The sequence below is a fragment of the Crotalus tigris genome, unplaced genomic scaffold (genome assembly GCF_016545835.1).
Source record: "Crotalus tigris isolate CLP2741 ecotype Arizona unplaced genomic scaffold, ASM1654583v1 scf7180000020356.207472, whole genome shotgun sequence".
Lineage (NCBI taxonomy): Eukaryota > Metazoa > Chordata > Lepidosauria > Squamata > Viperidae > Crotalus > Crotalus tigris.
In genome coordinates this window covers 27,636-45,782 of record NW_024097983.1, presented here as the reverse complement: position 1 = coordinate 45,782, position 18,147 = coordinate 27,636, and the positions used below count along the sequence as shown (strand labels likewise).

Genomic DNA, 18,147 nt, shown 5'->3' with positions numbered 1-18,147 from the left:
GGAAAGGGAGAGGTTTCCAAACTGAGCCAGGCTGGCTGAGGAATTCTGGGAGTTGAAGTCCACGAGTCATCAAAGAGCCCAGGTGGCCTACCCCTGCCCTGGGGCTACTGAATCCTACATTATGAGCTGGGGGGGGGGGAAACCCTGGCCAAAAAATTAAGACTCGATAACACAGTAAAGATAATACCGATACTCTAGCTAACGATGTGGAAGCAGAACCTATTTTTTTTTTTTTTTTAGACTTAACACAATTATTCTTCCGCAATCTAACTGTTATCCCAGCTCCGGAAGGATCTTTGTAGACTGCAGTGTTTCTCAACCTTGACCATTTTAAGGCATGTGGACTTCAACTCCCAGAATTCCACAGCCAGCAACGCTGGCTGTGGAATTCTGGGAGTTGAAGTCCACATGCCTTAAAATTCTGGGAGTTGAAGTCCACATGCCTTAAAATGGTCAAGGTTGAGAAACACTGTGGTAGAGCCAAGAATATTTAGACAGCCGGTCTTCGCTGCGGGGCAGGAACAACATCGGAAGCTGGTGCCAGAGACACCCCCCCCCCTCACACCGGTTCCGTCTCTCTTGCGGGCATCTCCGGCCGGAGGCAAAGCAGGATACTACTTGGTTACAACTAAGCTGACGACATTGTGACTGCTTCGGGATGCTGGCGAAGGGACGCGGCAGACACTCCGCGCAGCGAACAACTCACAGACGCCTATGAATATGAATGCAAGGAGAGGAGGCTTGGCGCTCGGTTCCCGGATTCCGCAGGACACAGCGGGAGGAGGAAGAACGCCGACGAGGGGTGGGGAGGGGGCGGCTACACACAGCGCCAGGTGAGTTGGTTCTTGCTGGGCTCCAGGAACTGCTCCACCAGGGCCCCGATGAGCTTTGTCAGGTCCTCTTCCAACACGCTGACGTCGCTACAGAGCAGGGGAGAGAGAAGTTGGAAAGCCGTCCTCGTCGGAATGGGAAGGTCTGTCCTAAAACCGCAACGTAAGGGGGCAGCCCAAGGGCTGCTCCTCAGGGGCAAAGTCTTGGTTGTCACGTTGGGAGGGGGGGAAAGACGGGGGAGGACAGGGCTGTCAGCTGGGCAACGGGAAAGAGTAGGAGACAGGGTTGAACTGCGGGGTGCCTGGTGACCCCTGAGCCTGGCTGTTTTCCTTGCAGACATTTTATTACTCAACTATCGTAGATAACCTCATCGGTGCTAGAAGGGAGTGGAGTTTGTGGAGAGGAGGAGGAGGAGGAGGAGGAGGAGGACGACTTTGGGTTCTTTTTGCCCTCTGAACTGGTCGGATTCCTTGCAGACGTTTCATGACCCAACTAGGGAACATCATCAGTTCCAGAAGGGAGAGGGGTGTGCAAGTGGAGATGAAGGAGAAGGGGAGGAGGAGAAGGAAGGACTGTGGGGTCCTTGATGCTCTCTCATCTTGGCTGTCTTCTTGCAGACGTTTCATGACCCAACTAGGGAACATCATCAGGGCTAGAAGGGAAAGGGGTTTGGAGGAGGAGGAGGAGGAGGAGGAAGAAGAAGAAGAAGAAGAAGAAGAAGAAGAAGAAGAAGAAGAAGAAGAAGAAGAAGAAGAAGAAGAAGAAGAAGAAGAAGAAGAGGAGGAGGAGGAGGAAGAAGAAGAGGAGGAGGAGGCGGCGAAGGAGGAGGAGGAAGAAGAAGAAGAAGAAGAGGAGGAGGAGAGGAAGAAGAAGAAGAAGGAGGAGGAGGAAGAAGAAGAAGAAGAAGAAGAAGAAGAAGAAGAAGAGGAGGAGGAGGAGGAGGAGAGGAAGAAGAAGAAGAAGAGGAGGAGGAGGAGGAGGAGAAGAAGGAGGAGGAGGAGGAGGAGGAGGAGAAGGAGGAGGAGAGGAAGAAGAAGAGGAGGAGGAGGAGGAGAAGGAGGAAGAAGAAGAAGACGACGGCTCTAGCCACCAATAGGCTCCCCCACCACCTTCCATTACCTTGTCATTGAGATACAGGGATGCTAGAGGGGGGGAAAGCCAACGTAGGCTGCCCTGTGCATCTAAGGAGGAAGGTCCTTCCAAAGTCAAAAATAAAAACCATCACCCTACAAGGAAGGCTAGACTACAAAACTGCAAAGATCAGGACTACGTTTGTTGTAAAGCTATAGTAACAGCCTCTTGCACCTCCTAGTGGGCTTCCCCACTCTCCCTCACCTTAATTTCCTATCAACTGAGCATGTCTTGTCCACATTACTTTCCAAGCCAAGGTTCCAGCCCCATTTCTCTGACCGCTGCTTTGCGGGTGGGACTTCCTCCTGTCCTTCAAGGTCATTCCCTCTTCCCTCTACATCTCACACACATGCACAGAGACACACACAACTTGGCTAAAGCCTTCCGGGAATCAGGCTCGGTGGACAGCAAAGAGTGTTCCCCACCTCTGGCCTGGCGGCGCACACATCTCGGCGTAGTACTTAATCTTGGGTTCGGTCCCGCTGGTCCGCAGGGTGGCCACGCAGCCATTTTGGAAGGTGAAGGTGACCATCTGGCTGTTTTTGCTGATGGGCAACACCTGGCGAGAAAGGAAAAGCAACGGGAATCACAACTCCTCTCCCCAAAAAATAACGATTCCACATGTTATCATCTATGGTGGACATGCCCAGTTGCAAAAAAATACTGGTCTACAATAAGAAAATGGATCCAAGAAATAATAGACCAACCCATAGACTGGAATACTTGTTGGGTATTTTAAATAGAAAATCTAGTAAAGAAATATGGTACTTAATTTTACCTATAATAACGGCAGCAAGAATAGCATATGCACAGTGCTGGAAAAATGAGAATATACCATCAGAGGAAGGAGTAATAAGAAAAATCCTGGACTGTGCTGAGATGGACTAATGAACAAAAGAGATAAAAGAAAAGGAAGACAGAGAGTATTATATAGTATGGAACAAGGTGTATGTCTGGTTGGAGACTAGAAATAATAGAGGAGAATCAACATGGAAAGGTCAAAAGTGAAAATATGTGTATAATAATTATAATAATAATATGAATTATTCTTAGTAAGAAGTAGAACATGAAGGAAGAAAAATGTAAATAAAAAATAATGGGGCTATAAGGACAAATATTCTAAAGAAGAATAAGGGGGAAATGTAAATATTAGATTACCTTTACATAATTGCTGTAAAAAAAAAGGAGGAGTATATATTGTGTGTGTGTGTCTGTTATGTTTTGCTTTGTTCTGTTTTGTCTTGTTAAAATAATAATAATAATAAAAAAATAACGATTCCCTTCTTGGCCTGCACGGAGGTCTAAAATCTAAACAGAATGGGGGACGGGGGCTGTGGGGGGAAACGTATTTATTTATTTTTATCCCACCTGTGTTACCTTTTACAAGGTGGGGAACATATCCAACACACACACCCCTCTTATTTCCCCCACAACAACCGGTCAACGAGGTTGTCCTGGTTCCTGACAGATGAAACTCTTCAAAGAACTTCGAGGCATTGTTTGCTTTATTTTGAGAAGCATAGCCTCGGCACTAACATAGTCGAAGCTAAAATCTGAATTCCCCTCCCCTGAGCACAAAGTATCCAAGCACAATTCCCTCCTCCAATTAGCAATCATAAATCACATCCCCCCATTAGCTTGAAATGCAGGCTTCCCCTCCAGTTCTCCAGCCCAGCGAATTCTTATCATCTCTTATTTCAATAACCTTGGTTCTCACACTAGGTTCAGCATTGTTATCTCTAGCTGAACTCTCGTGCACATTCCTCCCCCCCCATCATCTAACTCTAAGTCTAACTCTAAGAGTAAAACATAAGAAGAAAATGGTTGCATCTCCAACTGTTCTTAAAGCAAAAACATCCGATGTTAGCAACATCGACAGAGGTGAGTTGGAGCCAGGGTTGGACCCAGCTGGCTTTCGTGCCTAAGGTGGAACTAGAACTCCCAGTTTCCCAGGGATTGGCCCAAAGTCACCCAGCTGGCTTTTGTGCCTAAGGCAGGACTAGAACTCACCGTCTCCAGGTGATTGGCCCAAAGTCAACCAGCTGGCATTTTTCCTACTCCAGGACTGGAATTCACCATCTCCTGGTGATTGGCCCAAAGTCACCCAGCTGGCTTTTATGCCTAAGGCAGAACACAACTTACCGATTTTTTCTTTAACTGGCTGCTGTCGTAGCCGGTGGTGACATCCCGGACATGGAGAATACTATAAGTGCCACAAGAGGTTGGGTACGAATCAGGCATATCGAAGTTTCGGAGCCTTTCAAATATCCTTTTGATTGTAGGGGGATCATAACACAGGAAGTAGGAGGTTTTTGAAATGTGGTAGCCATACCTAGGAGAAGACAGAACAGAAACGGCTTAAAAAAAAAAAAGTGACAGTGAGAACAATTAATCAAGGGAGAGAATAGAATAGAATAGAATAGAATAGAATAGAACAGAATAGAATAGAATAGAATATATGGGGATAGTGACGAAAATAGAATAGAATAGAATAGAACAGAATAGAATAGGTAGAGGAGAGTTGAGTTGAGTAGACTGGAGTAGAGTAGTGTAGAGTAGAGTAGAAGATATAGGAATAGAATAGAATACAGAATAGAATAGAATAGAATAGAATAGAATAGAATAGAATAGAATATATGGGGATAGTGACGAAAATAGAATAGAATAGAATAGAATAGAATAGGATAGGATAGGATAGGATAGGACAGGATAGGATAGAATAGAACAGAAAATAGAGTAGAGTAGAGTAGAGTAGAAGATATAGGAATAGAATAGAATAGAATAGAATAGAGTAGAGTAGAGTAGAGTAGAGTAGAAGATATAGGAATAGAATAGAATAGAATAGAATAGAATAGAATAGAATAGAATAGAATAGAATAGAATAGAATAGAATAGAATATATGGGGATAGTGACGAAAATAGAATAGAATAGAATAGAACAGAATAGAATAGGTAGAGGAGAGTTGAGTTGAGTAGACTGGAGTAGAGTAGAGTAGAGTAGAAGATATAGGAATAGAATAGAATACAGAATAGAATAGAATAGAATAGAATAGAATAGAATAGAATAGAATAGAATATATGGGGATAGTGACGAAAATAGAATAGAATAGAATAGAATAGGATAGGATAGGACAGGATAGGATAGAATAGAACAGAAAATAGAGTAGAGTAGAGTAGAAGATATAGGAATAGAATAGAATAGAATAGAATAGAATAGAATAGAATAGAATAGAATAGAATAGAATAGAATAGAATAGAATAGAATAGAATAGTTGGAAGGGACCATCTAGTCCAGCCCCTTCCCCAAGCAGGAGACCCTAGACCATCTTGAAAGCCTCCAGTGATGAAGCTCCCACAACATCTGAAAGCAATTTCTGTTCCATTGGTTGATTGTTCTCACTGCCAGGAAATTTCTCCTTATTTCCAGGCTGAATCTCTCCCTGACGAGTTGTGGGTGCTCCATCACGGGAGGGTTTTTAAGAAGAGACTGGACAGCCATTTGTCTGAAAAGGTAGAAGGCTTCCTACCTGAGCAGGGGGTTGGACTAGAAGACCTCTGAGGTCCCTTCCAACTCTGTTATTCTGTTATTCTATCTATTGTCTATGGAGAGTCTCAATCATCTGGGTCATGACTGTCCCAAAGGTGCTTTTTTTTTTTTTTTTTAAAGGCAACTGGAACTTTCTTGGTTTTTCCTTCAATTTTTCCCCCCCAAGCATCCAAGGAAGTCCAGTTACCTTTTTTTTTGGGGGGGGGGAGAACACCTTTGGGACTTTGGATCCATTTGGATCTATTCCAAGCTGGTCCACTCTGCATTTTTTTCTGAGTAGGCCATCTCCCTAGGCCGAATCTCTTGGCAGCTGCCAAAGAACAGCAGCGTGCCTATGTGAACATGTGTTCCGCTTATGCAACCCAAAAAAGTTCCCTCTGCTGCCATTTGCGTGTCTTGAATCCGGGACAGCCAAGGACTTACGTTTTATAGATCTCCGTTAGCTGACGGGCCAGCGTTTGGCCCTTGGTGTCCAGCCAGGCAGCCATTTCTGCTATGACCACAGCCGCGCTGACGCCATCTTTGTCCAGCACGGAAGTGCCGCACATGAAGCCTGAAAACCAAACACATCCGGTTCAAGGGACAGCAGTTTGTCGATTAGAGCCGCGCTCAAGCTTGAAAAATCAAACCCTGTAAACGAGCACTGGCTAAAAAAAAAAAGCTGAGCTGAGGTGGCGCAGCAGTTAAGAGTGCAGTACTGCAGGCCACTTTAGCTGACTGTGTTCAGCAGGTCAGCGGTTCAAATCTCACCGGCTCAAGGTTGACTCAGCCTTCCATCCTTCCGAGGTAGGTAAAATGAGGACCCAGATTGTTGGGGGGCAATGTAAATATATATATACATTGCTTACTGGTGTACACCGCTTAGAGAGTGCTTGCACTTAAAGCGGTATATAAGTCTCATAAATAAATAAATAAATGAATAAATAAAAGGAATAGCAAAATTCTGGGATCATTTTTGGCAAACCGGAACTCGCTTTCCAGGATCCCCCAGCGGTGCGAAATCGAACGCAGAAGACGGAGCTCGCCTACCAAACGTCCGTGGCGACCACGTCATGGCAAAATTCTGGGATCATTTCCCTAGCTTTTATTGTTACCGATTTTACTAAGAAGCCCAGAGTCGGGAGGCGATAGAAATGGAATAAATAAGTAAATAAATCAATGAGAAGCCTGCCTTTTCACACTTTCTGGCTGAGATGTCATCCCAAACCAGGGACAAGGTGAAAAGAGACAAGACTTTTCCGAGGATTCTGTCAAGGTGGAATAATGTTAATCGAAAGATATCCGAAGGAGTCACTGAGCGTTCAGGAGAACGTTATTTGTTTATTTGCTGATGATTGAACAAATTTATACATCGGCCCAACTCATGCGTAACTGACTCCTGGCGACTTGGGAAATTATACATGCGGTGTAACATTATGCTCAGTGCTGACAGCCACCACAAAATTGTGCACATCCCAACTTAAAAATTGCTGTCTGCTTAGTGAGTAGAACTGTGCAGGGCTTTAGAAATAATCTGGACTGTCAGGAAGTTTCTCCTTAGTTCTAGGTTGCTTCTCTCCTTGATGAGTTTCCATCCGTTGCTTCTTATCCTGCCTTCAGGCGCTTTGGAGAATAGCTTGACTGCCTCTTCTTTGGGGCAACCCCTGAGATATTGGAAGACTGCTATCATGTCCCCCCTCGTCCTTCTCTTCATTAAACTAGAAATACCCAATTCCAGCAACTGTTCCTTATATGTTTTAGCCTCCAGTCCCCTGATCATCTTTGTTGCTCTTCTCTGCACTCTTTCTAGAGTCCCAACATCTTTTTTACATCATGGTGACCAAAATTGGATGCAGTATTCCAAGTGTGGCCTTACCAAGGCCTTTTAAAGTGGTATTAACACTTCACGTGATCTTGATTCTCTTCCATCAAGTCCTTCCATTAATTAATTGTTCTCACTGTCAGGAAGTTTCTCCTTAGTTCTAGGTTGCTTCTCTCCTTGATGAGTTTCCATCCGTTGCTTCTTGTCCTGCCTTCAGACGCTTTGGAGAATGGCTTGACTCCCTCTTCTTTGGGGCAGCCCCTGAGATACTGGAAGACTGCTATCCTGTCCCCCCTCGTCCTTCTCTTCATTAAACTAGAAATACCCAATTCTAGCAACCGTTCCTTATATGTTTTAGCCTCCAGTCCCCTAATCATCTTTGTTGCTCTTCTCTGTACTCTTTCTAGAGTCTGACTTGTACTTGTAAGTTTTAACTTGTATTTAACTCTCTTTTTTAAGCTACGCTTTTATTCACCTATTTATATAGGTTTTTTTTTTTTATGTTGCTGTAAACCAACATCCCAGAGACATTTAGATGAGACAGGCAATGTAGAAATCAAATGTGAATGAATGAATGAATGAATGAATGAATGAATGAATGAATGAATGAATGAATGAAATAACTACCCACCCCACCCGATAATCCAGTGTTTCTCAACCTTGACAATTTTAAGGCATGTGGACTTCAACTCCCAGAATTCCACAGCCAGACAAATTTCTCAAGAGGGGACTGTCTACTGCCAGACTTTCCTCAAAGCACACAATGACCAAACCGGGAAAAAATGCGGGATATTAAAATTACACCAACTTCAGTGAAGAAGGAAACGCTGCTAACAGCTCCTTCCAAAAGGTTTCTAGTTTGAGATTCAAAACACCGGGAGAAATCTCGTTAAGTATTTGCTCTGGAATACGATGAGGCCGCCGCCGCGACAGGCCAATGCTTACCGATGGATTCCTCGAAGGCGAAAAGGACTTCTTTGCCGCTGTCCACCAGATCCTTAACCCTGCTGCCGATCCATTTGAAGCCGGGGAGGGTCTCCTGAAACGAGACAGGGGGAGGCTTCTTTCAGAAGATCGCACAGGGGTAGCCCACCCGCAGCTGCGAGGGATTCGGTCCACCAGGCCTTGCACAGCAGATGCAACCTTAAACCTCTGGATGTCTTGACTTAAATCCCATTGAGTCCAGCCAGGCCTCCTAACAAATACAGGTGGTCCTTGACTTATGACCAAAATTTCCATTGCTAAGAGAGACAGTGACCGTGAGCAGGCAGGCTCATAACGCTTTGATGGGCAACTTAATGGGGACGTGAAAGGAGCCCCCAATTAGGCTGCTCCAGGCAACGGTGATGTCGCTGTTCAAGCCTTTAATAATAATAATAATAATAATAATAATAATAATAATAATAATAATATCTTCTCCAGTTCTTTCTTGTCTATTCTGCTGTCTCAGTGCCTGGAGACAGCAGAATAGACGAGAAAGAACTGGAGAAGATAACAAAATACAAAGACCTACAAATAGAAATAGAAAGACTGTGGCAAAAGCAAGCAAAGGTAGTACCAATAGTAATAGGCTCCTTGGGTGCAATCCCAAAACAACTGGAGCACCACTTGAACACATTGGCATTGACAAATTCGCTATTAGTCAATTGCAAAAGGCGGCCTTATTAGGAACTGCTTCCATCCTGCGGCGATATCTGTAATACCATCAAACATCCACATCTGCCTATCCCAGGTCCTGGGTAAGGACTCAATAGGTAGACAAAATGCCAAATCCAGTCTGAATATCTGGCTGACTGTGCGATGATCCATAATAATAATAATAATAATAAAGTTGGAAGGGACCTTGGAGGTCATCGAGTCCAACCCCCTGCTCAGGCAGGAACCCTACACCATTTCAGAAAAATGTCTGTCCAGTCTCTTCTATAAAACTTCCAGTGCTGGAGCATTCACTGCTTCTGGAGGCAGGTGGTTCCACTGGCTAATTGTTCTAACTGTAAGGAAGTTTCTCCTTAGTTCTAAGTTGCTTCTCTCCTTGATCAGTTTCCATCCGTTGCTTCTTGTCCTGCCTTCAGGGGCTTTGGAGAATAGCTTGACTCCCTCTTCTTTGGGGCAGTCCCTAAGATACTGGAAGACTGCTCTCATGTCCCCCCTCATCCTTCTCTTCATTAAACTAGACATACCCAATTCCAGCAACCGTTCCTCATGTTTTAGCCTCCAGTCCCCTAATCATCTTTTTTGCTCTTCTTCCAACCCAACAGCGTTCCGATGCTACAAACCTGACTGTCATGGCAGTACTAAGGGTGACCAATGATCAGGATTGAGTGACCCTCCTCAAAACATCTTGAGGCTTCCCTCTTGGAGGCCCCAAGGCCACTTGGAGCAGTGTTTCTTAACCTGGGCGATATCGTTTTTCGGAGGGGGGATGGAACAAAAAGGGGGCGATATGGGGGCGATGGAGTGGGAGGTTTTGGGGGACAGTTTTGAGACTTTTTCGTACAGTGAATCGCTGCCTATCTGTCGTACAAAAACATCAGATCGCTCGCTCTTAGTGGATTGAATTGTGTTTTCCAATGTTCCTCCAGCTAGCTTCAGTACATATGTGAAGACGCATCGCTTACCTTCATGCGCGTTGCGCAGCAGCCTCTACCCATACAGTGGCGCGCCACTGGCCAAAATATGGGAGATATGGGGAAAAGACTGGAAATAAATTATTTGCATCGATACGTCCTGATGACAATTTTAAAGAAAACAAAAAAAAAGTGTTTGCATAAATGGAAGAATTGTTTCCTATGTTGTGACTGAGAGGTTATGTTGGGGGAGGTGGGGCGATGACAACAACTTCCTCATTGGCTCAAGGGGGCGATTCGTTCAAAAAGGTTAAGACTTGGAGCATGACGCCCAAGAGGAGACCCCGGACCCCACTCACTTCAAAATGAAACCCTTCCTTCAGAGCGATGGCCTGCAGGATTTTGGAGGAGACGGTGGTGGCCAGCATGTAAACGTCCCTCACGTCGGCTTCCTCGGGAGAATTTTCCTTCCAACAAGTAAACATCCACCAGCCAAACAAAGCGGCCAGCTCGTTTCCGGTGAAGACTTTCCATCGCCCACTGAGGAAGAAAAGAGACAACATTAGAAGTTTCATCAGGTTACAGGTCAAACCGCAGGCACCTCAAAAGATTTTGAGTTAAAACACATTTATGGTCGGAGAAAATGACTAAAAAAACCCAATAGGCTTTCAACCAGAGTTATTTTTTGGTTAGGAATAATAGGAGCGAATTATGAGAAAGATTGCAGGTTTCTAATACTACACGTATTCACGGCAGCAGGAATGGTATTTGCCCAACATTGGAAAAATGAAAACTTACCAACGGAAGAAGTACTAATGAAGAAAATCCTAGAGTGTGCAGAAATGGACAGATTGACTTTAAAGATTAAAGAGAAAGAAGACTCAGTGTACTTTAGAACATGGGATAATTTCTATCAATGGCTAGAAAAACGAGTCAGAGAGAAAGGAACGTGATATGTCACTTGGAATATATATTAGCAAAAAGAAGGCTATTGAGTGATTCATTGATATATTGTTTATGATAATTAACTATATCTATTATTGTTAGTTAAATACACGTACCCAGACATTATGCTGTTTGCTAAATATTGAAAATGTTATTTGGAAAAACCCGAACCCTAACCCTAATCCCAACCCCAACCATACACCACGGGTAGGCAATCTTGGCTCTTTTATGACTCGTGGACTTCAATTCCCAGAATTCCTGAGCCAGCCATGCTGAGGGGAAAGGGAGAGGTTTCCAAGCTGAGCCACGCTGGCTCAGGAATTCTGGGAGTTGAAGTCCGTGAGTCATGAAGGGGCCATAGTTCCCCCCATGTTGGCTCAGGAATTCTGGGAGTTGGTCCACGAGTCATGAAGGGGTCAAAGTTTCCCCCATGCTGGCTGAGGAATTCTGGGAGTTGAAGTCCATAAGTCATGAAGGGGCCATAGTTCCCCCATGCTGGCCCAGGAATTCTGGGAGTTGAAGTCCACTAGTCATGAAGGGGCCAAAGTTTCCCCCATGCTGGCTCAGGAATTCTGGCAGTTGAAGTCCATGAGTCATGAAGGGGCCAAAGTTTCCCCCATGTTGGCTCAGGAATTCTGGGAGTTGAAGTCCAGGAGTCATGAAGGGGCCATAGTTCCCCCATGCTGGCACAGGAATTCTGGGAGTTGAAGTCCACAAGTCATAAAAGAGCCAAGGTTGCCTACCCCTGACCTAACCCATATCCCAACCCTAATCCTGACCCCACCTTATCCCCAACCCTATAAAAACTAATAAAATCTATTACCCCCCTCCCAAAAAACACAGGCACCTCCAGCCACTCACTTTTCCTGTCGTTCGGCCACCGCTAGCCTGTCTGCATCAGGATCCGTAGCCACGATCACTCGTGCTTCCTCTTTCTCCGCCAGCCGCAAAGACAGTTCCTGGAAGGATATCCACGCAAAAGAGCCGATCGGAGCGTTGTTCCCAGCTGATCTACTTGGAGAAGACAACCCCCCCCACACACACACACACTTCCTGTAGCTCACAGAAGTGCCGCGAAGGCAAAAACCTACCAACACCGATTCTCCTTCTTCGGGGTTGGGACATTTGACTGTGGAAAAGTCTGGATCCGGATCTTTTTGTTCGGGGACTGGGATGGGGGGCTGGAAGCCAAAGGCCTGGAAAGCCAGCTGCACGTAGTCGTGTCCCACCCCGTGGAAAGAGCTGTGCACAAATTTCAAGGGGGTCTTTGCGTTCGTCTCTCTGTCATGGAAAAAAGGCAGAAAGAAAGCCTGAAAGGGCAGCTGGTGCTGTCCAGAGGAGAGAATTTGCATGAAACTTGGCAGCCGAGGAGCACATAGTATCAAAGCACAATTCCTTCCTCCAATTAACGGTCATAAATCCCGTTCTCCAATTAGTTTGAAATGCAGGCTTTCCCCTCCAGTTCAACTGCCATTTCTTATCATCTCTTATTTCAATAACCTTGGTTCTCACACTAGGCTCAGCATTGTTATGTCTAGCTAAACTCTCATGCACTGTTCCTCCCTCCCCCGGCATCATCTAAATCAGTGTTTCTCAACCTTGACCATTTTAAGGCATTGCTGGCTGTGGAATTCTGGGAGTTGAAGTCCACATGCTTTAAAATGGTCAAGGTTGAGAAACACTGATCTAAATCTAACTCTAACGCTAAGAGTAAAACATAAGGAGGAAAATGGCTGCATCTTCATATGTTGTCAAAGCAAGAACATCCAATGTTAGCATCCAGTTTTGATCACCACGATGTAAAAAAGATGTTGAGACTCTAGAAAGAGTGCAGAGAAGAGCAACAAAGATGATCAGGGGACTGGAGGCTAAAACATATCAGGAACGGTTGCTGGAATTGGGTAGGTCTAGTTTAACGAACAGAAGGACGAGGGGGGACAGGATAGCAGTCTAAGGAGAAACTTCCTGACAGTGAGAACCATTAACCAGTGGAACCACCTGCCTCCAGAAGCAGTGAATATCTCCAACACTGGAAGTCTTTAAGAAGAGACTGGACAGCAATCTGTCCGAAATGGTATAGGGTTTCCTGCCTGAGCAGGGGGTTGGCTAGATGACCTCCAAGGTCCCTTCCAACTTTATCATCATCATCATTATTATTATTATTATTATGGATCATTGCACAGTCAGCCAGATGTTCAGACTGGATTTGGCATTTTGTCTACCTATCAAAGTCCTTACCCAGGACCTGGATAGGCAGATGTGGATGTTTGATGGTATTACAGATATCGTCGCAGGATGGAAGCAGTTCCTAGTAAGGCTGCCTTTTGCAATTGACTAATAGCGAATTTGTCAATGCCAATGGTGTTCAAGTGGTGCTCCAGTTGTTTTGGGATTGCACCCAAGGAGCCTATGACTATTGGTACTACCCTTGCTTGCTTTTGCCACAGTCTTTCTATTTCTATTTCTATTATTATTATTATTATTATTATTACTACTACTACTACTACTACTACTACTATTATTAGCGGCATTGACACATCAGTTATCTCGTGGTGGGAAGTGTCATCAAATCATACAGTGACTTTAAATATTACCTAATCTTGGTATCCACCACTGCAGGTAAATGCAGCTTTCTTCTCTGGAGACTGTGTTTCTCCTGTTCAAAATGTGGGAATTGGGTTGACAGGAGCACCCACCGACAGGATCGCCTGGCTTACCGGTGGTAGCAGATCTTTTTCAGATCCTCCATGTAGCTTGCACAGATTTTCTGCAGGGGATCTCGAGTCAGGGGGCTGCAGTCCACCAGGTTTTCGTTCCAGGAGTCGTTCCACGGCTCGACGCACTCTTCGATGCACTTTAGGATCTCCTTGTCGTGCGGGGAGGTGATCTGGGCGCCGTTTTCCCAGTAGACCTGCGTTAAAAGAGTTTGGGAAAGGGAAGAATTCGTTCCACAGTCAAGCCGTGGGTTCAGAGGTACACGGGTAGTCCTCTACGTACGACTTACGACGTCGAAAGACAGCTATTCTAGAAAACAAGCCCTGTCCTGGTATAATTTTGGGAGGCTGTGGAAGCCGTGCAAGAATGGGGCGTGTTGTACCGCAGGGTTTTTCAACCAGTGGTACGGCTACCACCTGTGGTACATTGGCCCCTGGCAGGTGGTACGTGACCATCCTAGAAAAGGGGTAGAAGGGGAGGGGAATGAGCTGAACCGGGGGCAGCACCGCACAAGCCTGAGTGAGAGACGGCTGGAGCTGCAAGGCTGTCAGGGCTCAGCGGAAGCGCCAGGATCAGTGCCACTTTCCAGCTGATCGGAGCTTCTTCGGGGCTGTCAGGGCTCAGTGGAAACACCAGGATCAGCACCAGGATCCAGCTGGAGCTCGGCGCTGATCCTGGTGCTTCTGCTGAGCCCAGAAGAAGCACCAATCAGCTGGAGCTTGGCGCTGATCCTGGCACTTCTGCTGAGCCCCGAAGAAGCGCCGATCAGCTGGAATGTTGCAGCCTCTCCAGGGTCTTGTGATTTACATTCAGAGGCTTGGCAACCGATTCATATTTATGACAGTCACAGTGTCCCAGGGTCATGGGAAGTGACCAAAACCTGCTGCAACCACCCAGCAGAGGGGGGGGGAATAAAAACCAAACACCCCCCACCCCACCCCAGCTGACAATCCTCAACAGAAATGCTCACAACAATGAAAACCTCGGACAGGAGGAAGAGCGCCACCGGGTGGGCAGGCAGGTGTCTTGCTCGGCTGTGGCTGGGGGGGGGCACTTTTTTCAGTGCCACTGTAACTTCGAACAGTCACTAAGCGAACTGTTGTAAGTCGAGGACTACCTGTACTTCATCACTTTTTTCATTTTTTATTTTTATTTTTTGGTCATCCAGGTTTTGACACCTTGCTAGGCGACGGGTGGTACTCGGATGTTGCCATATCCTAAAAGTGGCACAATGGGCGAAAAGGTTGAAAAGCCCTGCTCTACCGCACAACCTCGGGATCCTCCGGAGATCCCATGAACGGACCGTGCACTCGCGTGCTCAACGGAGCCTCCAGAAATTGTGCGAGAACGGGGTGCGCTTGTGCGCAATGTGCAGAGGCTGTGGAGGCCCCGGAAGAGCATCCTCCAAAGCTGCTTTGAAAATGAAGGCCACGTGCGACCCGGAGCAGTCTCAGGTGGGCTGCAGGAGCGTTATCAACCGAGAACACCACCTAATGGCCAGCAGCCTGTGGCAAAGCCTAGGGAGGGCTGGGCCCACAGAGGCCACTGCACCCTGGGAAACGGCAGAAGGCAGCTTTTTTGAGGGGCAGTAGTGGCGCGAGGGCTGAAGTCAAGGCCCAGGCCTACGTTTCGAGCCCGGCCTCGGCGTAGTTGCCAAGTGCCGCCTTCGTGGTGGCAGGAGGAGGAAAAAGAGAGAGAATTGTTTCTTCTTTCATTGGGGAGGGTGTAATGGGCCAGCAGAGTCAAGTTAGACGTGTTCCAAACTAATAAAGGGGAATATTTGTAGCTCAGAGTGGAAATGAGAGGTCCTTGGTTCTCTCTGAGATGGGTGGTTTTCTTGCAGATGTTTCATTACCAAACAAGGTAACATCTTCAGTGCTAGAAGGGGATGGGGTTGGAGGAGGAGGAGGACGATGACGACTGTGGGATTCTTGACTCTTTCCAAGCTTGGTGGTTTTCTTGCAGATGTTTCGTGACCCAACTAGGGGACATTATCAGTGATAGGAGGGAGGGGTGTTTGTAAAGAGGAGGAGGAGGAGGAGGAGGAGGAGGAGGAGGAGGAGGAGGTGGTATGGGATCCTTGATGTTCTCCAAGCTTGGTGGTTTTCTTGGAAGGAGGAGGAGGAGAGGGAGGAGGGGGAAGAAGAGGAGGGGAAGGGGGATTCTGGGGTCCTTGGTGCTCTTTGAGTTTGGTTGTTTTGTTGCAGACATTTCAATACCTAACTAGGGAACATCATCACTACTAGAAGGGAGTAGGGTTTGTGGGAGAGGAGGAGGAGGAGGAGGAGGACGGCGACGACTGTGGGGTCCTTGGTGCTCTCTGAGCTTGGTGGTTTTCTTGCAGATGTTTCATTGCCTACCTAGGGAACATCATCAGTATTAGAAGGGAGTAGAGGAGGAGGAGGAGGAGGAGGAGGAGGAGGAGGAGGAGGAGGAGGAAGGAAGGAAGGAAGGAAGGAAGGAAGGAAGGAAGGAAGGAAGGAAGGAAGGAAGGAAGGAAGGAAGGAAGGACTGTGGGGTCCTTGGTGCTCTCTGTGCTTGGCTGTTTCTTGCAGACATTTCATTACCCAACTAGGGAACATCATCAATGCTAGAAGGGAGGAGGAGGAGGAGGAGGAGGAGGAGGAGGAGGAGGAGGAGGAGGAGGAGGAGGAGGAGGAGGAGGAGGAGGAGGAGGAGAGGAAAAGGACTGGGGTCCTCAGTGCCCTCTGAGTTTGGTTGTTTTCTTACAGACGTTTCATTACCAATCTAGGTACCATCCTCAGTGCTAGAAGAGAGTGGGGTTTGCCTTTTGTTTATATACAAGTGGCTAGCCCTCTCAGTGTTGGTGATTCCTTGCTTAGGCTGTTGAGAGAGCAAACCCCACCCCCTTCCAGCACTGATGATGTTACCTAATTCGGCAACAAAACGTCTGCCAGAAAACAACCAAGCTCCGAGAGCACCAAGGACCCCTGATTTTGCAAACCTTTGACACATTGAGCCCAAAAGGTTCACTATCCTGACCAAGAGAGAGAGAGACAGAGAGACAGAGAGACAGAGAGGGGGAGAGAGAGAGAGAGAGAGAGAGAGAGAGAGAGAGAGAGAGAGAGAGAGAGAGAGAGAGAGAGAGAGAGAGGAAAAAGTTGCAAACCAATTAGTCAAATTAGGCAGCTACCAAATTGGCTGAACCTACCTTGTAGCCGTTGTCTTCTTTCCGGTTGTGGGAAGCGGTAATCATCACCCCTGCGACGGCCCTGAGCTGCTGGACCGCATACGGCTGCAAAGCAAAATGTGTATTTATTTCTTTATACTGAATGTGGCTAAATTGCCACCTCCCTCAGAGGTCCTGGATGGCGTCCATCAGCTGTCCAAAATCACTTGTGGGTGACAGAATCACCCAGGACCGAATCCCTGGAAGGAACACCAGGTATTCCCAAGCACTTGTACTGCTTCTACAAGGCTTCAGAGGCAAGCCATTTTTTAAAAAAAAAAATAATCATTTTATTTAAAAATTAGAAAAATAAAATAAGTCTGTCAACGCTGCTAACATGGGATGTTCTTGCTTTCACAACATATGGAGATGCAGCCTTTTTCTCTCTTATGCTTTACTCTTAAGAGTTAGATGATGCTGGGGGAGGAGGAGGGATGTGATGGGAGTTAAGTTAGACATAACAACATTGCGATAGTGTGTGAATTCAGGGCTTTTTAAATAAGAGGTGATAAGGAATGGCGGGTTGGAGAACAGGAGGGGAAGCCTGCATTTCAAGCTAATTGGGGAATGTGATTTATGACTGTTAATTGGAGGAGGGAATTGTGTTTTGATACTATTTTGGCTTCCGACTATGTTAGTGCCGATGCTGGGCTACTCAAAATAAAGATTCTTTAAGGTAAACAATGCCTCACAAAGTCTTTTTAAATGGCAGGTACATAAAGAGGTAACTGAGCCCCGCTGTTATTTTGAAACGGTGTGTCCAGGTGCACAAAAACCCACATTGCCCTAAAGAAGGTCTAAAAATGTTCCATGAATGTCTAACCAACCGTTCTGTTTCGGAAAGCCACTCTCTTAATTGTATCCTTCTCAGGCAGGCAAAGTTTAAATGATGCAGATTTTCAACGGGCAGACATGGATCTGACCGCAGAGAAAAATACCTGTAATCAATTGTCAATACAAGTAGCCCCTGACTTACAACCACAATTGAGCTCGATGTCAACGCTGCTAACATTGGGTGCTCTTGCTTTGACAAAATAGGAAGAGGCAGCCACTCTCTGCATAAGTTGTGTGGTACTTTTAAATTAGAGGATGCTGGGAGGGGAGGAGAAAGAATGTATGTGGGGATGAGTTAAGATAAGAAACCACCCGAGCTTCCGGGGGCGTTTGCCGCGCCGATGGCGGCTTTTTGATGTTAGAGAAGCTAAGTTGATGTTGAACCTTGTAACAGCTGCAAGATTATTGGTGGGGCAATACTGGAAGACAAATTCATTGCCTACTTTGGAAGAATGGATACTTAAAGTTTCTAATTTAGCAGAAATGGCGAAAATCTCCGCCTATTTGAAGGATCAATCACAAGAAAAATATATTATGGTTTGGAGAAGATGGATTGATTATATTCAGAAGAAATATGAGATTGAAA

The 18,147-nt window shown here is 46.1% G+C and overlaps 1 protein-coding gene across 2 annotated transcripts in view; it reads right to left on the bottom strand.

Annotated features, from left to right (window-relative positions):
* Positions 1-222: 222 nt before the first annotated feature.
* The window catches only part of LOC120318746 (glucose 1,6-bisphosphate synthase), a 35,333-nt gene continuing 17,408 nt past the window's right edge, over positions 223-18,147 (bottom strand). For both annotated transcript variants that reach the window (XM_039366788.1, XM_039366787.1), the window contains 10 exons: positions 16,710-16,793; positions 13,540-13,733; positions 11,914-12,103; positions 11,684-11,781; positions 10,237-10,417; positions 8,256-8,349; positions 5,933-6,062; positions 4,105-4,294; positions 2,388-2,521; positions 223-920 (listed from right to left, as the gene is read on the bottom strand). In XM_039366788.1, the coding sequence (XP_039222722.1) occupies positions 818-920; positions 2,388-2,521; positions 4,105-4,294; positions 5,933-6,062; positions 8,256-8,349; positions 10,237-10,417; positions 11,684-11,781; positions 11,914-12,103; positions 13,540-13,733; positions 16,710-16,793 (1,398 nt within the window). In that variant the 3' untranslated portion in view covers positions 223-817. The remainder of the gene's footprint in view (positions 921-2,387; positions 2,522-4,104; positions 4,295-5,932; positions 6,063-8,255; positions 8,350-10,236; positions 10,418-11,683; positions 11,782-11,913; positions 12,104-13,539; positions 13,734-16,709; positions 16,794-18,147) is intronic.